This window comes from Genypterus blacodes, unplaced genomic scaffold (assembly GCF_046128005.1).
Source record: "Genypterus blacodes isolate CSIRO-AG114 ecotype Tasmania unplaced genomic scaffold, CSIRO-AGI_Gbla_v1 ptg000045l_1, whole genome shotgun sequence".
In the NCBI taxonomy this organism is placed as follows: domain Eukaryota; kingdom Metazoa; phylum Chordata; class Actinopteri; order Ophidiiformes; family Ophidiidae; genus Genypterus; species Genypterus blacodes.
Window position 1 is genome coordinate 3,337,145 of NW_027466858.1, and position 23,070 is coordinate 3,360,214.

Genomic DNA, 23,070 nt, shown 5'->3' on the forward strand with positions numbered 1-23,070 from the left:
CTTGTTTTGTTACTTCATCTCATTGAGGGACTCGACTGTGTTCAGACTGTGGAATAGTTTCTTAGCTTTCTGTGAACTGAATCTGGCACAATAATCCAGATAAACTTAAGATATGAAGTTCAGCTCACAGGCCTTCATTTAAACATGCAGACATTCTTTCACTATGAGGAGTTTGATGGTCAGATTTGACTTAAAACATGAAATATATCTGATTACGCTGATTGGTGATTTTACACTCTGGTCCTAGTTTATAGATGAAGCTTTACAATTCACCATTCCATTCCACTGAATAGTGTTTTGTTACATTTGTCTCAGCACGATCTGTTGTATAACTGCCAGACTGACCAGTCAAAGTAACATTTTGATTGTATCTAACAAACAAATCATATCTTGTTCTTCTTTCCTGACTAGATCCTTGCTTGTGTTGTATTTAACTCTCATTCTTACTGTACATTGCTGTGGATAAAAGCCAAAAGAGTAAATGTAAATGTAATATCTGATAAAAAAAGCTATAGCTCACTCCTTAGAGACTACATCTACAGCAATGGGAGTAACTTAATACAACATCCTACCGTCATTCAAGAGCATCTACATTAAAAGTGTAAATTTGCAATCCAAAGAGGTGAAATGTGCAACTTTTGTAGATTTGTACCTACAGAAAAGACAGCATATCCAGTCTGTGACTCCTATTTGTGACTCAGTGACACAGTGCAGCCCAGGAGAACTCGACCACAAACTGCAGTGCAATGTGACACCATAACAACACCCATACACACATATATATATACACACATAAATGAGGAAGGAACATATAAAAGGAAGGGAGCACACAGCTCTTTTAATAGCCAAATACTGTGCACAGAGGCAAAATACACAGAAACACAAACACATCCATGTCAAGACAAGAAACATGAGGCATGACTGGAAGTGAGCTTGTACTGCGAAATAGGGTTTCGATGAATGTGACGATATTAGAGGGTGTGTGTGCGGTTACGCAACCTTTAGAAGGAGTTCTGAATGGGCGTCTATGAAATTACATCTGGTCCAATTACTGTTAGATATCATTTTGCTATTAAATGACATAACTGGGAGAGTCTAATGAGTGAGTTCCTTTGTATTTGCTAGTATCTGTGTATTTGCACTTAAGGTTTAAATAAATAATAAATAGATCCATAAATAGATGAATAAATAGTTATTAAATAGTAAAATAGTCATTAAATTAAAGTTTCCTGTGTTGATGTTCTGTTCTCTCTCTTAAACAAAGCACATGTTGAGTGATGTGTTATCTATCGGCCATCAGGCCATGTAGCTTCACCACAGAGACAAAGAGAGGAGACAGGAAGTGAACAGTATGAGAGGACAGTGGACAGAAATGTGAGCAGGAGGAGACAGCGGTGGATTGATAGAACTTCAGTAGGTTACATTTTTCCATGGACTCCACTGGCTCCAGGCTGAGAGCACCAGCGGGTCTCTGGATCGAACCCTCAGCTGGCTGATCCTCTTGGGTATCAGAGTAGACAAGGAGGTCTCATGCTACAGACACACAGAAAGAATACAAAACATGGAGGGGAAAAAGGAACAACAATGAATTCAATACATTCAGGTCAGGAATCTAAATAGTGTCACGTTTGTTCAGTGTGTGTGTGTGTGTGTGTGTGTGTGTGTGTGTGTGTGTGTGCGTGTTCTGTACCATTCCATTATCTTTATACACGTATTCAATCTCATGCTGCAGACTGAAGAAGCTGTGAGGCGTGGACCAGCTGGCTGGTGGATCTATAGACACGCTGAGATCCTGACCGACCTCCTGACATCTCACGATCTCGGGACTGTCTGGTTGAACTGCACACAGGTTTACCACACAATGACATGAGTAAAGGCTGAAACATTGGTTAATCATCATTAAAACATGTTACTGTATCTCCATTTCAAATCAAAGAAAATATAAGTTCCTATAACGTAGAATGTTCACTATTTCAACACATATTTGCGTCCATCAATTGAACTGCTAAAGACATTTTGAGAAAACGTTCACATTTCTATCAGACTCATTACAGGTTCTTACTCACTGACAATAGTAGAATCAGAGCCAAAGAGTATTTTTCAGCATTAAAACATCTAATCACACTCCTCAAGCTTACATTTCAAAATACTAGAATAAGCTGTAATAAGTATTGGAGGAGCAAGTCTCCTGTAGTTTAGCTCATCTTACCGATGTCTCTGAGATAAAACCTCTTGGTGGTCTTCAGGTAGTAGGAATCACTGATGGCCTCAGCTGTGACCTCCAGCATGGTGCTTTCCTCTGCATACGGTGAGACGGAGTGGGACATCTCAAACTGGAATCTCCCGTCCGGTCCTGCTTCCCTGCCGTTGACCCACTCACACCTCTTCTCACCTGTGCTGCTGTAGAGTGAGTGAAAGGTGAATCAGGTGAGATGGACGCTTCTCTTCCCTGCCAGTTTGTCTTTGTGAGACAGAAATCAAGATTTGAAGGTGTCTTTGTTTATCTGTCCTGTGTCTCACCACTCATCTCCCAGCCCGAGACGCACTGCTGTGTAGTCACTGCCAGTCCAGTTACAGTTGAAGTTACAGTCGTAAGAGTTTGCCCGGCAACTGATCAGAGAATCTGTAAAGAGAAACACTACGCATGAATACAAGAGAAGAAATATCACATGTTTCATGTAGTGTCACTGATAGACAAATAAGAAAACACAAAATAGCTTCTTACCCAAATCTTCCCCCTCCTCGTCCTCTTCCTCCTCCTGAGCGTCCAGCAGCAGGTAAACTGACGACAGGTTTTGTACTCCACTCCAGCAGCTGTATTCTCCCACCATTGGATCGCCCGCCTCTCCGAACACAAGCTTCCCACCCTTCTGTTGGACATTTTCCCCAAATTCCACATTCTCTACTTTTCCATCTTCCGCAAACTTCCAGGTGACATTGCCATCTGAGTGCCCTCGACAGGTTAGAGTGACTGGGTCGCCCTTTGCCGCAACCACCACTTCAGACAGACAGGTAAAAAGACACAGTCAGACAGTGTCAAAAGGAATAATCACAAAAACACAATCATTAAGGATATAGAAGTCAATAAGTCAGTCAATAAATAAAGACATACGATGATCAGGAAAGGAGGTGAGTCCATCTGCTCCTGACAGGCTGATGAGCACAATCCCAAATATCCACATCATCTGAGAGTTTGTCAGACGGAAAGAGGAACGGTTGAAAACAAAAGTGGACTGAAGTGCAATTATCAGAAAATGAATGTGAAATTCAACTCAAACTCCCTCTAAAATATCTATAATATCTCTATTTTATAATTTAACACATTTACAATAAAGCATACTTATTCAATAGATAACTTTAACTTTTCAAATCAAGTCTCTAACTCTGTGATTTGGGCTCCTTGTAGTCTATCTTACCATTTGGCTGAAGTGAAGTTGAGTCGTCCGGGTGCTGCTGCTGTGCTGTGTTGTGTTGTGTTGTGTTGCGTGCTGTTGTGCTGTTGCGCTCTCTCCGCCTGCTCTGGACCATTTTATAGGCAGCATCAGCACGCATCACCATGACAATTTGAGGAGGCGAGAAAACCGAACGAATCGCGTTAATAGGCAAGAAGTCAACACTCACAGCAGGTGTTTTGCATATGACATTGGAGTGATACAACACGTATGTGTGTTTCAAATGAGGGAGATAAGAAAGGTCCAGTGTGGGTGTAGGGGGTTGCCCTCACACTGAAGGGCTTACAGTGTAATGCAGCATCTGATGGAGCAGATAAACACCTGTACAACACACACACACACACACACACACACACAAGCACACACACACACACACAAAAGCACATTTGACTTTGGGATTATTTTAACCTTCTCAATAACATTAACATGACAATAAATGCAGCTAATAAGACAGGTTTTAGCTTTTTATACATTATATTTCTACTCATTCATACACAATAAACCTGTAAATGTTTACATCTTGAACCTAAATGATTCCAACTCTAGCCTCTTCAATTCCTGGTCTTCTTATTCTATTAAATTTAAATGAAAGGGATCCAGAATAAAGTTAGTCAAGCATTAATAATTAATATTAATTAATTAATAATTCATCTTAAACACAAGCATACACTTTCAGAATATGATGGAGGAGCTGCCCCATGCAAGAGACCGGGACTTCCCCCTGATCTTTACTCAGTATGATCAGTGGACAATCCACGGCTAAATGTCAACTTTTAACAGCAACTAAAGCACAATTTGACCTCACATCTGAGCACGAGCCGTCATGTGTTAGATGGGTAATATCACACACAAGCCATTTTATTTCCTATTATAGTACAAATTATTGAGAAGTGACGTCCTTCTCGCTCCACTTGTGGTTTGTGTGGTGATGCTGCGGAGTTATGAGTGTGTAATTCTCCATAACACAGGATTCTTAAAATGTTAATTATGACAACCTCACGGACCTCAAGTCTGTGAAACCATGAGGTCATTAGAACAGAAAGAAACTGTTTCTCCAGGAAATCATGGTTTCGGGTTTCATTTCCTGAAATCCTCAATAGCTGGAGTGAGTTTGTTCTTCTCTATTATATTCTGCAATATCAAAAAATATATTGCCCAATTGGCAGATGCCCAAATAACCACAATGACAAAACCCTCTGAGGGTTCATTTATTTTAATTTTGTTCCGATACTGTTGTCTTTTAATAACTTAGACAGAGGAACATTAGTAGTCGTGGTTGTGAAATGTTGTTAATTCTGAACTTAATCAATCTGTTTCACATTGTTTCCTGTCATGATGCAACATCATCTCACCTAAAGCCAAAAATATAAACTAAGTAACACAACAAGGTTTATGAAACTAACAGTGTAAATGTTTGTGTAGCAGTAATCTGTGGAACATAAAACAAACTGAACACAGTGAGATGTAATTGAAATGTAATTTTTATTACATGATTGATTCCACCAAAGCGTTGTGAAGTGTTGTTAGGAGGCAGCGTGATGAAGAGGAAGGTGACACGTTTCACTGAAAGAAATAGCTTCACTGGGACTGAGGAATCAAGGAACCCAGTCTGGGTTACAAAGGCCATAAACACACAACTTTACTGATTACAGCCAAAAGACCAGAGTTACATTGAAAAGAAAGCTTCTGTTTGTAGACGGAGCGAAGATGAAGATGGAGGAACAATTACAAAACTGTCTAAGCAGAGAGGGTGAGAAACAGGAAGTGTTTGCTGGCGGTTGTTAGTTTGCTTCGTCCTTTGAAGCCTCATCAAAGTTCTCAACCAGATCTGGAAGAGAAAGAGATCGAACAGGTGAGGAAGACAGAAAACACCAACGGACGAGGATGAAGAGAACAGTGATGGATGTAAACTGTTCTGTTATAATAAGGATCAAGACATATTTTCACCAAAGTCATTCCACTCCACTGAGCTGATTGACAGGCTGCTTGTCTCATGTCTCAGTCTCACCAGGGGCAGATTCAAAACTGATGAAGGTCAACTGAACCTAATATGTTGCTGTTCAAAAGGGCAAAACGTCACATCGCTTACCTGGAACCTCATCGTCTTCCTCTTCAGCCACAACCATGGGGATTTTGTTCTCTGCGGCTGTGACAGGAAGAAAAAGAGCAGCGTATTGTTAAACAGCCACACACACGTACAGACACGGGTGTGGGTGTGGGTGTGTGTGTGTGTACCAGGCTTGGGCAGCGTCTCTGCTAGTCTCCTGAGGCTGGTGAGACTATCGGCTCCCAGCTGGTTCAGGATCCCTGGGAGCATCTCTGTGAGCTGCTTGTTCTCAGCGTGGCCTGTGATTGTAAACGTGTTGGCCGCCAATGAGGCCTGAACCTTTGGGTTGTTAAAATGGATCACCGTCCCCTGGTTTGTGAACATGTTCACCTGGAAAAAGAGATGAGAAACAAATTAGAATGGAGTGCTGATGGCTTAATACGCTGGTTTGTTTTCCTTCTTTCCACATTGCGTCTTGCTGTACCTCCTCGATGCCGGAGATGTTGTTGACTCCCAGTTTCTTGAGGGAGAACTGCAGCTTCTTGTCGTCTGCTGTGGCTGTTCTGTGCACCACCTTCTTCTTCCTGCGGGCCGATCCCTACAGAACACATCAATGAAGTCTAATCATTACGTGAACCTTTAAAAACTTAATTAGACTCCAGCATGAAACATATTACAATATATCCCCTGACATGTACATGAACGAACCTTGCCACCAATGCGGACCTGCTCCTGCAGTTTGGCGAGCTTCTCCTGGTTCATTATTGACTCCTTCATCTGAGACACACACAGAAAAATTAGGTTTATGTTTTAATATTTTATGAAGAGTAATCAGTTACTTTAAACCTAAAGACAACAACAAGACATCTACACTCTGTACACAAACTTTAATGTCTCTCCAAACAGCCTGATTGTAGATTCAATACTGCTCGACAGCACCAGAATGTCTCAGTTTGCAATTCTAATCAGTATTCGAACCAAAACCTCCCTAAATTCCTCCACCTGTCCCTTCACCCCCACATTGCAGCTGCCAGAGCCTCAAAATAGCTGCCTTTTGTGAGAAGCTAATGTGAGCCCCATTTGCCTATTTCTCTAAAAGCTAGAGCCCTGTGCAAAATGAGGAGTTTGGCGACCAACTTTATCAGTCAGTCCAGACTATCATTGTGTACCGGTACCGCCTGATAAGCGAGCCGCCGGCCCGGTTTTGCACTCAAACAACACGGCCAGTACCGGTTAAGTTAGCAAGCCGAGCTAACCAGCGCGCGCGAGGCCTCTACGTACGGGGCCCTGGCTGTCAATGTTATGTGACGCCTTTTCGCTTTATATTAGAAACGAAGTGGAATGGCGGCGTGTTATTTATGTCAGAAATGTTACTGTTGGGTGGTTGGCAGAGTTTGTAAAGTGAAGGGAGGTTCGCACTGACCTGGGAGGGTGTAAACACGCGGCTCACGCAGGCGAGGGACGCTGAGAGAAAGGAGGGAAGGCGGGAAGTGACGCAGTGAGGTTCGTAAAGTACCGGAAAGTATCGAAGCTTCTGTTTTAGTTTATTAACATTTATTTCGTTTTATTTTATTACCTGCCGCACAACATACATACAACAAATGTTTAGGAGGAAAATTAGAGAAATTAACAGTTTAAACTAGCTGAGAAATGCGCAAATAGGAGATAAGTAAAATATAATATCCTCTATTAATATTTTTTTTAAGCTTTACATGAACGGCATTTTGGGCGAGGAGGTCGTTTAATGTCTCATAATAGTATGTTGTATTATTTATTATCGTGAGTTTAGATGTGACTTGATCGATGAACGATGTAAGCAATATAATTTATTTTTTGTAGTTAGGTTTTGAAGCCACGGCAGTGGAAATAATCTGATCTGTGTAGTCGGTGAATTAATCAAACATAACAATAAATAGTATATTTATTGTGAGCGCCATTTCTTTGTAAGACAAACTCTTTGACGCATTAGTGTAAATCCATTATTTTGAAATGTCAATAAAGTTTGAAAATCCAGTCCGGAAGTACCTCCATGTGGAATCATGGCGGCCTCCTATGAGCAGAAAGGCAACGTGATAACGAGTTAACATGAGCGACTTCACTTTTACTCGAATATATTACATAATCGACATCTAATTTCTACCCCGCGTAACGTCAAACTAAATCTGCGCTACTGGAACTTCCCGTTTAAAGGTGAGAATCATAACGTTTCGTAGCTGAAGTAGATGCTAACTTGTGCTAGCGGAGTTTAGCTGTGAGCACGTTGGCTGAGCTGTGCCGCTGCCTTTAAAGCACACAGCAGATATATAAGTTTAAACAAAGAGGACTAAACAAAGACACAAACTAAATCGTGTCCCACTACATGAAGAACATCTTTCTTTTCAAACAGCTAAATTATTACGAGTTTTGACACTTTGGCGGAGTTTGTTTAGAATCAATTGCGTGGAAATGTGCCAGCATGTCGCACGCAAGCTATAAATAGATGCGAGGCTAAAGAGTTATTTCTATTTTCTAAACCTGTCAGTGTTTTCTTCCCTGCCCAGTGTTACCTCGATAAAGGAGGACATACACACACGCAGCCATGGCCTCATTCAGACCAACAAAGATACAAGTTTACCCCAAACTGGGAGAGAAAGTCACACAGGACACATTATACTGGAAGAACTACAAGGTAACTTTACTCTAACTGCTACAATGATATCACTGAAAGCTTATATGAAGCTTTTATTTTCATTCCCTAACATATTGTTCATGTGTTGCTTCTCTCCAAGGCTCCGGTCCAGATTAAGGAGTTTGGTGCCATCACAAACATCGACTTCTCCCCTGTGGCGCCTCATAACTTTGCTGTGACGGCGTTCACACGGGTGTGTTTGGTCTCTTTATTCTATCAGGATTGTGTTAGAATATTAGTAATATTATAATAGTTAGAAAACTTAATAATCAGAAGTCACAGCTATTGATAATGCTATTTTTCTACTCAAATATGCAGACATTAGTGGATAGGATCGCTGTTTGCAGTGTGGAGAAGATTATAAGTGCATGTCCATGTAATATTGGTGTGTGTGTGATGCATCAGCTGTTAGTGTGAGCTCTCTGGTCGTTCTAACGCTGCTCCCCCTGCAGGTCCACGTCTACGGGCCGTTCTCCCAGGAGCCGGTGAAGACGTTTACACGCTTTAAGGACACGGCGTATTGTGGGAGGTTCCGCTCGGACGGCCAGCTGCTGGTAGCCGGGTGTGAGGACTCCGTGGTGCGACTGTTCGACGTTGGCGGCAAAGTGGCGCTCAGGATGTTTAGAGGCCACACAAAGTAAGTCCCCCCCCCCCTCCCCCCCCCCCGAGTGTGAACGGCACTGTACAGCAGTCTGAGTGATGATACCTTGAGTGATCCATCGACTGAATTTTCTGATGATCTCAAGAGTTCTGACAGACTTTCATCCATCTCACTGAGGAGTAAGTGGCGACGAGTTTGTTCTGAATCCGTCTGCTTTACTCCTTCCTCTCTCCTCAGGGCCGTACACGTCACAGATTTCACCTCAGACCGCTACCAGATCCTCACGGGGTCGGACGACTACACCTGTCGCTTGTGGGACATCCCCAACGCCACCGAGCTCAACTGCTACCAGGAACACACCGATTACATTCGCTGCGGCGTCGCAAGCAAACTCAACAGAGACCTCTTCATCACCGGTGAGATGGAAGCTGAAGCTCCCAGTGCCGTGCTTCTTTAGACCACGGTGAAGGTGAATCCTGTCTGTTTCTGACTGACTGACACTTGTCGTCTGTATGGTATACAGGATCGTACGACCACACACTGAAACTGTTTGATGCCAGAGCAGAGAAGAGTGTGATGACCATGGACCACGGCCACCCAGTGGAGAGTCTGCTGCTCTACCCCTCAGAGGGGCTCCTGGTCTCTGCAGGTAAACCACAGTCTAACGTCTTTATGCTTTAGTTTGGTCCTGAATGAACGAAGCTACAAGCTGAAGTGATACAGTCGAGGCAAACGCTATCAAATGATTGAATAATCAAGTTTCAGCTGATGAGACCGTAGCTGTAATGATGTCATCGTTCTTCTCTGTAGGGGGTCGCTATGTGACTGTGTGGGATCTCCTGAAAGGAGGCCAACCCCTGGCCTCACTGAAGAACCATCACAAAACCGTCACCTGTGTGTGTCTCAGCAGCAACGGAGAGAGGCTCATGTCTGCCTCTTTGGACAGGTACGCGAACACGGGCAGGGTGATTGACAAGTTCTGAGCCAAGCATAGAAAGCTGGAACTGTTAAACTGTTTTGTGAGACTGTTCAATGGCAGCATGACTCTAATATTGAGCCTCTCTTTGTCTTTGCAGGCATGTGAAGGTCTACAACACCACCAACTACAAAGTTGTCCACAACTTTGACTATGCAGCCTCGATCCTCAGTCTGGCATTGGCTGTAAGAGAATAAGATCCCCCTCTTTGAATCCAATTACTTAATGTGAAAGTGTTTCAAGCCTTCATTTGTATTTATGTTTCTACTTTATCTATAACAAATCAATCCTTAACGCTGCATGTCTTCATTTTTTCCCCCCCTAAGCCGGATGATGAGTCCATCGTCGCGGGGATGACAAACGGTATTCTGAGTATCAAACACAGGAAAAGTCCAGAAGAATCGAAGGAAATCTCGGGCCAACAGAGGCGACGGCCTTCATATCGTGTTTTTGTCAAAGGGAAGAACTATGCCCCAAAACAGGCAAGGAACTTAGGACCATGAGTGATTATTCTGCAGTCGAGTCAGCTTTATCTGTACAGCCAAGTATCACATACAGTGTCAACAATAAAGGGTCAGAGAAACAAGGGAAAGCTTTCAAAACATGACGACTGGAGTGTTGCACAGAGCCTCTGAGGTGGTTTGCCCGTTGCTGCGTTGTGAATTTAACATCTTTTCTTTCCCAGGATGATTATCTGGTCAGTAAACCGGTGAGACAGCATTTGGCAAAGTACGACAAAGAACTGAAGAAATTCAACGTATCAAAGGCTTTGGACACAGCGATGGAGGTACACGGCTCATTCATTCATCATCGTTTGTATTTTTTTAGACGGTAAATGTACTTGAAGCAATCACATACTGTAGAGTGCAAGGCCCTCCTGGAGCTGAGCAGCGTCCCTCTTGTAACATTGTCAGAGAGTTGGTAGTATGATGGGTTTGTTTCAGTGTATAAATGAATGTTCTCCTTTTGTGTGTAGTCATGGACAAGACTTAGAAAGCCGGAAATCCCAGTTGCAGTCATAAAGGAGCTTGATCGGAGAGGAACATTGAGGAACGCTCTGGCAGGCAGGGATGAGCAGTCACTGTCTCAGCTGCTCAACTTCCTCATTGGGTAAGACTACACGTACTCTCATTGCGTTTTAGTCATTTGATCATGTGACGTCACATTTCCTTGTATTTTGTGACGAGATCATCAGAGCTGCGTTTGTTCTTCTCTCTATTGCAGGAATGTGGTTGACCAGAGGTTTGCCCCCGTTCTCGTAACAGCGACTGAGATCGTTCTAGACATTTATCAGTCAATAATTGGCCAGTCATCAGTAGTGGACCGACAGCTGCTGCGTTTGCGGGAGCTGTTGGAGAGAGAGATCGACTACCAGCAGGACCTCCTGGAGGTGCTGGGCATGTTGGACACAATGTTCGCCTCCTCCCTCCCGAGGAAGCAGGTGCCGTTCACTGGTATCAGTAAACCCAATGGCCTCGCTCAGGCAGACACGGGCGCCTCAGGGCGACAGATTCAGGCCAGCTGAGGCCCCTAGGGGAACAGAACTGCTATACACAGGCTGAGAGCGCCGCTACCACTCTGGAACATCACACAGCCGGGAAACACTGCCCACACGCCATGAACTCCACTTGTACACATTTTGAGAGTTTTTAAGACACAAATATCCCCAAACCATGGACTCTAGCTGGCGTTTTTAAACTCAAAATGACTGCAAACACAACGGGCAACAAAGAGGCTGTCTGGTTAATACATAGATTTATGTATGAAGAATCTCTGGATGTATTGATTTTGCAACAAGGTGTTTTTGTTACATCTTGGAATGATCTATTCCAACCAAATGGATGTGTGTGTGTGTGTGTGAGAGATATGGAGGTTGATGTCTGTTTTGTATTTTATAAGACTTGACATTGACGAATGTTGTAAGGTAATAAATGGATCTTTGTAATATTGACATGTGTGAGTAGTTGTGTTCATATGTGGAGAAAATGTTTGACGCCCCACCTATTTAAAAAATTTGAGATTGAGTCTGATAATCACATTTCTTTATTCTAATAAAACATTGATTTATTCATTTGGACTGATGACTGGAAACCTCAACACCGAACACTTTGTGTATCGCAGGGATGCCAGGATGAGGCTGTATGAAGGTGGGGGTGGTCGAGTCTTTGGGTGGGACTCTCCCTCCTCGTCTCGCTTTTTATTTTTCTCCCGCCACAGCCTATGATGCGATCTGTAGCTACCTGCACCGCTGTATGATGTCGTCCTATAAATATTGCACCTACGAGATCATAGAATCAACAATGCTGATGTCATCCAGAGCTCTTCTATGGCCGTGGCCGCGTCGGGGCCGATTAGTTTGAGTTGTAGCAAGTGCCACTTGAGCTGGCTTGGATCTGTTTTGTAGTTTCCCCCGGTTCTTTCGCCACCATTTGGACAATCTTCAGTCTTTCGGGCATAATAACAAACACTCGCCTTCTGCGTCCTGCTTTTGAAGTTACAATGAGGTCCAAAGGTTAAAAAGGAACAATTAAGTGTTGATACGTCAAATAAATAACATAAATGGCCCAACACGTGTGACACAATTATCTATTTGAACTTCTCTTTGAACGAGTATCAAAACAAAACCCCCAAAGCCGTTTCACCTGTAGTCCCCGGCCCTTTGATCCCTGGCCGCTAGAGGGCGCTGTGGCCGGGGCCGCTCAGCTCACTGAGTCGTGGGCAGCAGAGTTGGTGTTTGATAAGAGGAGCGTGAAGATGCTGCGGCTCAGACTGCGGGCGGCGGCGCCTCACACACGCGCACATTCACGCTCACTGCCACCAACTTCCAGCGGTGACACCGACGCTCTGTTAGCGGATGAAGCGAGTGTGTGTGTCGGCTTGCTAAAGTGGAGCGCGGCGTCGAGTTTCTAGAGGCGGAATTTGAGCTCTTCTCAAGGTAAGAACGTCAAAGAATCACACGAACTACTGTTTCCTTACCAGCAAGTGTATCTGCTTACTAACAACTATCACCAAATGCTGTTGTTGTTGTTTTAACTCTTCACAAAGCTGCTTATTAGCCGAATACCTCCATTATTGTTGTGTAGCTAAATAGGCCATTCAACATATTAAGTTATACATTCATTTTATTTATTTATTCTTAAGAGAATCTAATGTTTCTGACCGGAGTGTTGTGTTTACAGTAGAGTTAATATTCCAGATGTGATTTGCTGTGTCATATAGCAGCATCCCTCTTTAATGACAGCGTCCTCCAGTCTCTGCTCAGTGCAGCAGTGGCTTCACTCTCATCCACTGTAAATGCAAAACATCAGGCCAGTGTGCAAGAGTTCTGTCTTATTTACTCTGAGAGATGTCATCGTGTCTGTGAAGGCCTTCCTGCCGTCTCCACTGACACTGAACAGAGATCTGGAACCTGCCTGGCAGAAACAATATATCAGGGGACACACACACACACACACACACACACACACACACACTGTACATCAGATCTGTCTGGTACAGTGTGCACCTGTTTACAAACTGTAGCCATCATCATTAAAATCCTTTTTCCACATAGTTGGGATGAAGAGATTAGCCGAGTCTCATCAGAGGACCTCTGACTCTGCTGGGCACAGATAAGCTTTGTTGATCTCATCAGGATCAGAGGAGAGCAGGCAGACTAAACCTAAATCACCCAAAGAAGTAATGAGGAATCATGTAGCCACATTAAACGCTCCACGCTTCCCTTTCATTTCTGTCTCTGGAGTGTTTAATGGCTGTTATTTGTCCTGCAGTTGCTGTGGAGATGGAGCTGAGCAGGAGGAAGGTGCCTCTGTATGTGAGTATGTGTTCCAGTTTACAGTCAAGTTTGAGAACATCCTTTCCAATTAACCTGAGGAGTTCATTATCCCTCCGGAAAACCTCTGCAAACTGCATTAGGATGCCGGCCCAAAGACCTAATTAACCAAGCTGAGGTGAATGAAACGTCTCTCAGTGCCAAAATGAATCAGCAACAACTTTCTGGGATCGTAGAACATCCAGACGGATACGATTACTGTGTGACGCCTCGGTCCGTCTTGAGATTGTATTTTGGTTGCCGGGGTCGACGAGGGCGTCGTACAGTGTGACAGCACACCGATGTTCCCGCCCTGATCAAACAGGGCCTGGCTGAACTTTCTCTGGTCTTTGAATGAATGAAACTCTTCTCTTTGCTGCATTTCAAAGCACTGAATCAAAGTTTCTTAGGGGAGAAAAATAAAGTTATCCATCAGCACTACGGTGACAATAGTTCACTTGCTCATTTGTGTGTCTAAGCGGTAAATCAGTAACTGCCTTCATAGTGATGTGTTTTATTTGAACTTTTGTTTGCTATCAAGCTAAGATGTCCTCTGACCACGTTAGACCTGAATGGATCTGTTGTCTTTGGGGCTAAGCTGAAGTCAAACAGGGCAGGGCTGTGGTCAAACACCTTTATTAAGGGACAGAAACAATGTAAGCAAATATTATATAAACCAACGATGAAGTATAGAGGAGTGTTCAAACTGTATATAATCATTCATCTATTTAATATTTGAATGCGTTTCAATGGACAAGTTTGTAGTGTTTTTCCCAGATCTGTTGAGGTCGCATAAAGGTCAACCAGAATCCAACGAGAATTCAAGACCGAACAAATGAATTGATCGTAACAAACAAACTCAAAGTTGGGAGTAACCAACTACGGATACTTGGCCGGCAGAAATCCAAAAGACCAATTCGTCCATTAACCTTATCAGGGTTTGAAAGCCTCCCTCCTCATCCATACGTCCTGTCCTCTGCCTCTCTGCCGTGTCCAGCGCGTCTTAAAGGAGCCACAGTGCCGACGGTGGGACCGGTTGAACATCAGATCTGTCACACGGAGGCGTGGACACAAGGGAAGCTGTGTAGACATTACGGGAACGTGTCATTTGAGTTTCAGGCCAGTCCCGAGAATAGACAGGGGAGTAAAAGGAAGTGGATTAGTGAACCTCAAAGTGGGGATTAGGTGAGGGAGAGGCAGGATTACCTGAGAGAGTGTCTGTGTTTGAGAAATGGAAAGAGAACCCCCCTGGTCTTTGTGTGAGAAACCAGGTCATCTATTGGGTTGATGTGAGGTTAATAGAGACAGAGAGAGAGAGACAGAGACCATCTCCCTGCATTCCACCTTAAGTCTTTAGTCTAGTTTGCTCACTTCCCCCTCTGTCCGACTCTTCTTCGCCTGCCTTCACCCCAGAATGTTTCTTGTGTCTGCATCACATTCAGGTCCTCCTAGGTCAGGACAGGATCAATATCCGTGTGTTTCAATGTCAATATATTGATCTGATGGAACGTAATCTGCTTCCCTGCTCCGACTGAGAAGGTGTAGAAATGTTTCAGGAAGTTTCAGAGTGGGTTCAGAGTCCTGACAGAGACGTGGTGGCCTCAGTGGAATCCTCCAAACTCTCGCTCACTTCCTGCCGTCGCCTAAACTGCTTCACACACAAGAAGTGAGGAGGTTCATCTTGTGTTAGAGTCTGTTTTTCGTTTCTCGTCGTTTGGATCATTTGATGAACAGCCTGATCCTTCATCGCTACTTTATATCTGACCTGGACAAAGGTTTCCCAGGTCTCCTAGGTTTAAAGTGTTCCTGGTCTTTCACTGTCATCTGTCTCACATCAGAAGTCTAAACTGTTCTGGCTTGTCAGGATCAAGGCCGGTCTTTGCGGCGAACACAAAGACATTCCGATTTTTATTGAGGGGGGGAATGTCCTGTGCCCTCCAGAGGAACGCTGTGAGGGGATTTGATGCACTAAAAACTCTTTCCTCTTCTTAAATGAACTCTAAAAGAGGTCTTGATGTTTCCCTCTCACACACTCTGGCTCGTCTTCGTCTCAGGGCCAGGCCAAAGTCTTTGCGTTGCTCGACGGTTTGGACGTGGTGCCAGAGGACGCCGAGGTCTACATCGTCCTGGAAGGATCCACGCTGGTCCACGTCATCAGGGCTCAGAGTGACGTCATGCTCTGCTTTATGGTGCCTGGTATGTGTGTGTGTGTGTGTGTGTCTGCCTGCATGTTAGCTTCAGTTATTCGGTTATTTGGTTTATTTACAATTTTTCTCATTGAAATGGAGGTTTGCTGAGAAAACCATCATCTAGTTTAGACTGTGAGATGCTCAGTGACAGGGTTTACAACTTCCCTCTCCTCCAGTCCAGCACCCCCCCCCACACACACACACACACACACATGCTCGGTGTGCGTCTTTAAGTCTGGAAGGACACCAAATCTTATCAGCTCATCGGGAAGGAAACAGCCCCATAAACAATCCATCAGCATTACTGCGCCCCAGTAGAGACGAAACATTATGCAACAGACCAGCAGAGGAGCAGGGACGCATGGAGACGGAGACGTTTGCAAGGACAGATTATATCACAGGCAATTATTAAAATCTACTCCCAGAGATTTGAAACATAGTAGAGACATGTGATCAGTCACTGATAACATTCTGTCTGCTGCTTTTGTTTATTTGGGGTCAAAGCTGCGTTGTTGCTGCAAAGTAAAGAGACATGAACCGTTTTAAATAAAGATTCCAAGGTATTCATGGGCTTTATACACATCAAGATAGAAGACTTGGGACTTAGCTGTCAAATCACCTATTAATCAAAGTGATAATCACACATTTCTGCGACTGAAAATGATTTTAAATTTGATATGTTGGTGTTGAAGCTTTGGACGTTGAAACTCAGCAGCACAGAACCTTTAATGTTGCCAAAGCAGAACCGGTCTCAAGCAGGGGGAGAGAGAGAAATGGAAGTCTACAAGTTTGGAAATCAAAACTGATGTTCTTTGGTAAATGCCAGTTATGAGTGTAATAATATGACCCGCATTCACAGATCAGCCCCGTTAGATGCTGAGATAGAGAATGAATCCAATATGAGATCAATAACAACTCCTTTTCTGCCTCTACTGTGACACGTCCCTGTGCAGGACACAACCTGGCTGAGGTCGTCTCTGTCCAGGCCTACCTGTGCTCCCAAAGGACACTCCTTATATGGGTGGGCGGAGCTGTGCTGGAGTACATCCAAGATGATGCCCAGGTGAGGAAGACACACAGATGGACTTCGTGTAGGGATCCTAACTTCTGCACTTGGAACATATTAAACCATTGTCTCCTTTTATACTCTTACTTAACTTGAGTGGATGTTTCTATCTAATTCCTTTTCTCCCCAGGACCTGGCAGAACATCTGGTGATCCATGGACACCGTCTGAGCTCCACAGATCACAAGGAGCTGAGCAGCCTCTTCAGCCTGGGCCAGGAGAGCTCTCGCTGGGCCATGGATCGCCGCGTGGCTCTGGCCATGGCCAACCTGAACATCCCCCAGAAGTGGAACGTACTGGGGAGCCACAGTGGAAATGGTGAGAGCAGCACTACTAATCCCACTGAATGGCCAGTTCATTGAAGAAGCACTGGATTAAAGCACACAATTAGCTTCAATTAGCTCTAGAATGCTAAAACTCTCCAGGCCTGCTAGTATTTCTCAGTATCAGCTCTGTAAACTTGTAGCCTCTGCCGGTGTGAGGAAGGTGAACTTTTCAACTCTCCCCCTCCACCCCCCCTCCCCACTTTACTCTCTCCACCATCATTCCCATTTTCCATGCTCAATGGGGCCGAGATCGGAAGCGTCTGTGGTCACATGTGCTTCTGTTGAATTCATCAACGCCAATTAAGCAGTAGGTAATGTGGTTAATAGAGCCTCTCCATCTGGAAGGAGCTCCAGGCGGAATTCAATAAATCCGACTCTCTCACTCCCTCTGTGTGTGTGTGTGTGTGTGTGTGTGTGTGTGTGTGTGTGTGTGTGTGTGTGGGTGTGGCTTGTACTCGGGCCACTGTGTTTACAAGAGGCCAACATCTGTTTGTATGATTTGAGTGTTTGTGTAAGGCCACCTACATAAAGAAACAAATCAGATTTAGGGTTAATACAGTTATGGCAGTCTGTTTCATTGCAGCGTCTCTCCTCTGAATGTCTGCAGTCTGATCTGATAAGGCTGCCGATGACATCACTCTGCTGCTGCTTGTGATGTAGCCCGCTGAAGGATCGAACCCCCAACTTTCCTTTGGTTGTGCACTTCTCAGAATTGAGCGTTCAGTGTTCAATTAGAAACAGGACTTATGAGAAATCTTATCAGTAACAGAGAAACGTAGATCTGTTCAGTCCATCTGGGTTTGATTACTGATCTCTACTGCTCCAAGCGTGTGTTTGATTGACATCTTGATGTAGCCCTACTTAACTTGACACTGGCTGTGGAGTGCATAGAGTGGCAGCCTCAGAAATAAGAACCTGTGGCTGGTTTTACTGCTTTAAAGTGGGTCAGTGGAGCAAAGCAATCCTGCCAAAGAGAAGACAAGGAAATGGGGACAAGAGTAGAGAAATTAGGACAAGAGAATCAGTGATCAGGTGAATTATCAAGACAAGATTCTATTCAGTAATTCATTAATTCTTCACATTTTATCATAACAGCCTCATCACCTGGGCTCTGTCCTTCCTTAGATTCCCCGCCATCCTTTGATTAGTACAGAACCATGTCTTTAAATGATCTGCCTTGATTAATATTCCCTCCTTCTCCTCCAGAGCACCGTCCCAGAGAGTCTCCCCTCCACCTGGCAGTGCGTTGGGGTCTGTGCCGCCTGGCGGAGCTGCTGCTGTGCCAGCCGGGGGGTTTGCTGGCCGTCAGTCTGCCAAACGAGGAGGGAGTCACGCCGCTGCAGCTGGCACAGACGGGGGGCAACAGTGAGCTGCTGGAGCTGCTCACACAGTAAGAAGCTCAACCACAGGGAGCACAGCACAGGGAGAGAACAACACAGGTGGATTAGAACCATTACCAGACAGATTTGGATTCTTTAAATTGACCAAATACTCTACATTTATAGGTTGAAATCCATGTAACTATCATAATGTGAAGAGATAAACACCTGTTAGCATTAGCTGTCAAACTCCGGAATGTTCTGTCTGCAGCCAGTTTGGATCCATAAACCTTTCCCATAAATCAAGGCTTTATGGGCTTTAAAACCAAGAGACCATCACGCAGAGTGACTGGCCTCAGGTTTAGGATGTAACTTTATGAACACACACATGCTTGAAAGCTACTTTAACAACGCAGCGTGATTCAGCAAAATAAGTGTTTCCTCCTTGTACTAACTCAGCTGCTCTCTGCAGTCCGCCCAACCCTCTAGCCACGCCCCCAGCAGGTCTGTCCCAGGTGTGGGCCGACCCGTCGCGCTTGCTGAGGTTCTGTCACGACACTGGGAACCTGGCGCTGACGGTGCGGCAGAATCTGAGGTGGAGCTCAGAGCAGAGCCGACACGCCGACATCCTGCTGCTCAGAGACCGACTGAGAGATGAGGACTTCCTCAGAGAGGTGATGATGAGGATGATGTGCTCTGAGTAACCTCCTACTGTACCCTGGGGTCCATTATAAGAAGAAGAAGGGGTTCATAAATCTACAAGAATACAAATGATTAAAGCTGTTCAGTACTTTAAAGTATGATTGATCGGTTTAGAAACACCCAAATGCTGAGCTATAAGGTCAATTATCTTATTATAGATGTTGAAATGTTGATCAGGCCTTTACTGGACCTCACATTACATTACATTACATTACATTACGATCATTTGGCAGACGCTTTTATCCAAAGCGACTTACATTACATTTATTACCACCCTTCGCAGAGGGGGGAGCAATTGAGGGTTCGGTGCCTTGCTCAGGGGCACCTCGGCAGGGACTCGAACCGGCAACCCTCCGGTTCTTAAGCGGAAGCTCTACCCACTCGACTACTGCCTCACACACAAACATACAGGATGTTTCTCTGAAGTAGTGTTATTGGAATCATTTAATATAATGCATTAATTATGAGGTCTTCTTCAACTTCTGCCCTTCAGATCAAAGCACTAAGGAGGGAGCGAGTGGAGACCATCTTAGGAAAGGAGGAGCTGGTGGATGAGCCTGCAGAGAACGGCATCAACACTAATGGTATTCATCGTCTATTCAATTCAGCTTCAACATAAAACTGCCTTTATTTAATGTCCTTTAATATTTCTATTTGATATGTGTTGTTCTAGTGCGCTGTCATCTTTGCAAATGGTTTGCTAAACCTAAGATGGCTCACACACATGGGTTTGTATCACTTCACTGTTGAAAGGAAGTGACTGCCCTCTGCTGGCAGTATGTGGGACTGCATGTTTGTGAAACATGGGGAGGTAAAGAGAAGATTGAAGTAAAGAAGTTAGGACTTAAAGAAAGACAGAATAAACAGGACACAGCCTAGAAAATGTTGTTTTATATATAAAGTGAAAGTTGAGTTAAATGGTCATAAACAGTAGAATGTGTTGTGTTCTGTCAAAGTCTGAGAAGTCTTTCACCAAACACCAGATGGCACAGTGTCCAATGTACTCGCCCCATGCAGAGAGTGAGAGAGGAAAGAAGGACCTGCACACATGCAGACATGTTTATGGATTGAAGTGGAAATGAATCAGTAAATAAACTAATGTCTCTCTGTATGCACAGAGATATGAGCTAATAAGACTCAGAACAGGCAACAGAACTATAGCAGGATGTTTGTGTTTGCAGCAGAGGAGTCTGCATTCAGTTTGTATCTGTGTTACTTTTCTAAAGATGAATCAGAATACTAACTGATAATGGCATTTCATCAAATGCATCACTTGACGTGTTGTACTTCTATTTAAGGCCCAAGCTTGTGTGAGAGATGAGATGAGATGCTGAAGTATATTAGTTTATGACAAGCTCATGTCATCTCTCTCTCTCTCTCTCTCTCCCCCCTCTCTCTCTCCCTCTCCTGCTCTCTCTCCCTCGCTCTTTACTCTCTCTCTCTCTCCCTCTCCTTCTCTTGCTCTCTCTCTCTCTTTCTCCCTCTCCTGCTCTCTCTCTCCCTCCCTCTCCTGCTCTCTCTCTCTCTGTCTCTCTCTCTCTCTCTCTCTCTCTCTCTCTCCCTCTCCTGCTCTCTCCCTCTCTCTCCCCCTAGCCCCCCCCCCCTCCCCTACATCAGAGCCAGCTGGCCTCAGTCTAAGTCTAGCAGCCTGAGTGAATGAAAGTGTTTCATGTCGTCATCATGCTGAAGCAGACAGACAGGACATTGTCAGATGAGCGTTGTTGTTAAGCGTCCTCATACGCACGGCATCTTCTCCGCTCCCAGTCTTTGCTCTCTCCTTCCTCTTCCTCAGCCTTTTTCTCTCCAGCACACTTTCTCTCTTTACGGGTCGTCACCACTTCCTTCCCTCACATTTCCTGTCTTATTCTTTTACGTGACCCCAGGCTGCGTATCAAGCCACTCAAACACTCACGTCTGCGTCTCCCTTTGATCTGAGCTTTGCACTGCAGTCAAATGGAACGATAGAGGAGCTGGAGGTTAAGATCCCCCGAGGTTATAAAGAAAGAAAACATATTAGAATAGAAGCATGTACGTCCATAAAGCAGACATCATTAAACACACAAGGACAAACATGTGTAGGTGCTTGAATATCTTTTGATGTTTTATAGTTTGGCTGAGTTTGTTTTCTCCTTCCAGGACTTTATCCTGATCTCAACGGAGGAAACTCAGCTGTGGATGAAAACGTGAGTATTTAGTATCAGCAGTCAGGTTTCTCATATGTGTGTGTTTCGCAATAACAACACGCAGGAACTCCATATCAAAGTTTCAACTTCTAACTAAGCGACTCTGTCCACATCTGCTTCAGACAGTTAGCTCTGTGTTCACACGTCGGGCCGGGCCGGGTCGGGGCTGTGAGCTCTGCGTTCTGCGTGTCAATGCTCCATATTGTTTCACTCTCATTGTTGAGGTGTCAGAGTCGGCACCTGGCACACGTGGCTGAATAGCCGACTGTGTTAGAGCCGGAGTGTGTATTTGTGTTCTTAGAAGTGTGGTGTGTGTACATGAGTCTATCCATCCTCTCGCAGCTGTTTTATGTGCCACAGATGGTTACCTAATTGATCTCTCTCTCTCTCTCTCTCTCTCTCTCTCTCTCTCTCTCTCTCTCTCTCTCTTCTCTCTCTCTCTCTCTCTCTCTCTCTCTCTCTCTCTCTCTCTCTCTCTCTCTCTCTCTCTCTCTCTCTCTCTCTCTCTCTCTCTCTCTCTCTCTCTCTCTCTCTCTCTCTCTCTCTCTCTCTCTCTCTCACACCGCTGCACTTGCCACAACACGTGTTTTTGTTCTCAGGCGTTTTGTTTTTTACTGCAGCGTGTTTTTAGCGTGATGAAAACGTCTCACTGTGCCTGACTGTTTGGTGAAAGTCTCCCCTGTTTCCATGTCTCCGCTCAGGACTACGAGGAGCCGCTCATGTTCTGCCTGAACGAGGAGGACGAAGACGATGAGCCATCACAATCTGACTCAGGTAAGGGATCCTACTTCACTCTCTCTATGCTAGGTAAGCTATCATGAGTCCTTTGTGTTGTATGGAGTTAAGTTTAGACGGTGCGGTGCCTCAGCTGATGCAGCTCATGTTTTATCCAGACTGTTGTTTTAGCTGGTTCTGTATTTGAGTCAAACGAGGCGACCCGAGCAGCTTCCAGTCAGAGAGAGAGAGAGAGAGAGAGAGTGTGAGTCCCTCTGCAGGAAACGTTTCCTCTCCTCAACAGAACTTTCTCACAGCTCAGCCGCTCTGGCTCGCCTCTCTCTCTCTGCATGTCAGGCATCTCAGAGTTTTGTCATTCTGTGTTTGGAGCCGTTGCAGCGCTGTGAAATTGTTGTTACCGCATCACGCCAAGAAGCCGTTGTGTACCTAATGTAGAGTCATCCCAGGACATTCCTCAGGACAACAAAGGGGCAGCAGAGATGGAGTCTGGAGAGGTGGCTGAGGGTGGCTTCACTCTGATCTGTGCTGGCTGCTGTGGGCACCATGGGAAGGGAAGGATCTGTGAGTGGGAACATCCCGTGGGTTAATAATTGGCTGGTATGGCTGCAGAGCTGACTGATGCCTCGGTGTAAGAATGCTGTGGTTCAGAGCTGAGGCTTCAGGCTGGAGAACACTTGGCACCGGACATCTGCAATTTGAACATCCTGTGGCTGGGGTTGTTTTACATTTGATATTGTTTAGTACTCTGTGTGTGTGTGTGTGTGTGTGGTGTGTGTGTGTGTGTGTGTGTGTGTGTGTGTGTGTGTGTGTGTGTGTGTGTGTGTGTGTGTGTGTGTGTGTGTGTGTGTGTTGGATAGGATAGCATTTAATACAGCAACATGTAGCAGGTCGGGGTGTCAGTGAGGCTGTATAGACACACACACACACACACACACAGAAAGGCTGTGAAACATCAGGACAGGAAGTGTTCCTCATTTGTCTTTCACCTTATTATTA

The 23,070-nt window shown here is 44.7% G+C and overlaps 4 protein-coding genes and 1 long non-coding RNA gene across 5 annotated transcripts; 3 read left to right on the forward strand and 2 right to left on the reverse strand.

Moving 5' to 3' along the window:
* Window positions 1–1,276: 1,276 nt before the first annotated feature.
* On the reverse strand, window positions 1,277–3,182 carry il12b2 (interleukin 12B 2). Its single transcript, XM_076149506.1, has 6 exons — window positions 3,113–3,182; window positions 2,726–2,998; window positions 2,521–2,623; window positions 2,210–2,400; window positions 1,691–1,839; window positions 1,277–1,533 (listed from the first exon to the last, which is right to left on the reverse strand). The coding sequence occupies exons 1-6, from the start codon at window positions 3,180–3,182 to the stop codon at window positions 1,411–1,413; spliced, it is 909 nt and encodes a 302-aa protein (XP_076005621.1). The 3' UTR covers window positions 1,277–1,410.
* Window positions 3,183–4,915: 1,733 nt separating this feature from the next.
* Window positions 4,916–6,997, reverse strand: LOC143000276 (transcription factor BTF3-like). Its single transcript, XM_076149533.1, has 6 exons — window positions 6,923–6,997; window positions 6,208–6,276; window positions 5,984–6,097; window positions 5,688–5,889; window positions 5,542–5,598; window positions 4,916–5,280 (listed from the first exon to the last, which is right to left on the reverse strand). Exons 2-6 carry the CDS (start codon window positions 6,274–6,276, stop codon window positions 5,234–5,236), a joined length of 489 nt encoding a protein of 162 aa, XP_076005648.1. The 5' UTR covers window positions 6,923–6,997; the 3' UTR covers window positions 4,916–5,233.
* A 528-nt stretch (window positions 6,998–7,525) lies between these two features.
* On the forward strand, window positions 7,526–11,695 carry utp15 (UTP15 small subunit processome component). Its single transcript, XM_076149552.1, has 12 exons — window positions 7,526–7,689; window positions 8,040–8,167; window positions 8,268–8,360; window positions 8,620–8,804; window positions 9,006–9,184; window positions 9,292–9,417; window positions 9,579–9,714; window positions 9,845–9,929; window positions 10,071–10,226; window positions 10,430–10,531; window positions 10,721–10,854; window positions 10,969–11,695. The coding sequence occupies exons 2-12, from the start codon at window positions 8,078–8,080 to the stop codon at window positions 11,267–11,269; spliced, it is 1,587 nt and encodes a 528-aa protein (XP_076005667.1). The 5' UTR covers window positions 7,526–7,689; window positions 8,040–8,077; the 3' UTR covers window positions 11,270–11,695.
* An 817-nt stretch (window positions 11,696–12,512) lies between these two features.
* Window positions 12,513–19,158, forward strand: LOC143000154 (rho guanine nucleotide exchange factor 28-like). Its single transcript, XM_076149362.1, has 7 exons — window positions 12,513–12,679; window positions 13,515–13,558; window positions 15,610–15,751; window positions 16,698–16,807; window positions 16,941–17,127; window positions 18,342–18,525; window positions 18,927–19,158. The coding sequence occupies exons 2-7, from the start codon at window positions 13,526–13,528 to the stop codon at window positions 19,156–19,158; spliced, it is 888 nt and encodes a 295-aa protein (XP_076005477.1). The 5' UTR covers window positions 12,513–12,679; window positions 13,515–13,525.
* Window positions 19,159–19,665: 507 nt separating this feature from the next.
* LOC143000172 (uncharacterized) lies at window positions 19,666–22,080 on the forward strand. The gene is made up of 3 exons (XR_012963598.1): window positions 19,666–19,740; window positions 21,293–21,339; window positions 22,041–22,080. It is a non-coding gene; the product is annotated as an uncharacterized LOC143000172 (long non-coding RNA).
* Window positions 22,081–23,070: the final 990 nt, after the last annotated feature.

What these genes read in the sequence shown, in the direction of transcription:
- LOC143000154 (XM_076149362.1), top strand. Translation starts at nt 13,526, where the DNA reads ATGGAGCTGAGCAGGAGGAAGGTGCCTCTGTAT. An exon ending in GGAGGAAGGTGCCTCTGTAT is followed by an intron (nt 13,559 to 15,609) that starts GTGAGTATGTGT and finishes TCTTCGTCTCAG; the next exon opens with GGCCAGGCCAAAGTCTTTGC. An exon ending in ACATCCAAGATGATGCCCAG is followed by an intron (nt 16,808 to 16,940) that starts GTGAGGAAGACA and finishes TTTTCTCCCCAG; the next exon opens with GACCTGGCAGAACATCTGGT.
- LOC143000276 (XM_076149533.1), bottom strand. Translation starts at nt 6,276, where the DNA reads ATGAAGGAGTCAATAATGAACCAGGAGAAGCTCGCCAAACTGCAGGAG. An exon ending in AGAGACGCTGCCCAAGCCTG is followed by an intron (nt 5,599 to 5,687) that starts GTACACACACAC and finishes TTCCTGTCACAG; the next exon opens with CCGCAGAGAACAAAATCCCC. An exon ending in GGAAGACGATGAGGTTCCAG is followed by an intron (nt 5,281 to 5,541) that starts GTAAGCGATGTG and finishes TTTCTCTTCCAG; the next exon opens with ATCTGGTTGAGAACTTTGAT.
- utp15 (XM_076149552.1), top strand. Translation starts at nt 8,078, where the DNA reads ATGGCCTCATTCAGACCAACAAAGATACAAGTTTACCCCAAACTGGGA. An exon ending in ATGTTTAGAGGCCACACAAA is followed by an intron (nt 8,805 to 9,005) that starts GTAAGTCCCCCC and finishes CTCTCTCCTCAG; the next exon opens with GGCCGTACACGTCACAGATT. An exon ending in GGGGCTCCTGGTCTCTGCAG is followed by an intron (nt 9,418 to 9,578) that starts GTAAACCACAGT and finishes TCTTCTCTGTAG; the next exon opens with GGGGTCGCTATGTGACTGTG.
- il12b2 (XM_076149506.1), bottom strand. Translation starts at nt 3,182, where the DNA reads ATGTGGATATTTGGGATTGTGCTCATCAGCCTGTCAGGAGCAGATGGA. An exon ending in CTCGGGCTGGGAGATGAGTG is followed by an intron (nt 2,401 to 2,520) that starts GTGAGACACAGG and finishes CTCACTCTACAG; the next exon opens with CAGCACAGGTGAGAAGAGGT. An exon ending in GTTTTATCTCAGAGACATCG is followed by an intron (nt 1,840 to 2,209) that starts GTAAGATGAGCT and finishes ACCTGTGTGCAG; the next exon opens with TTCAACCAGACAGTCCCGAG.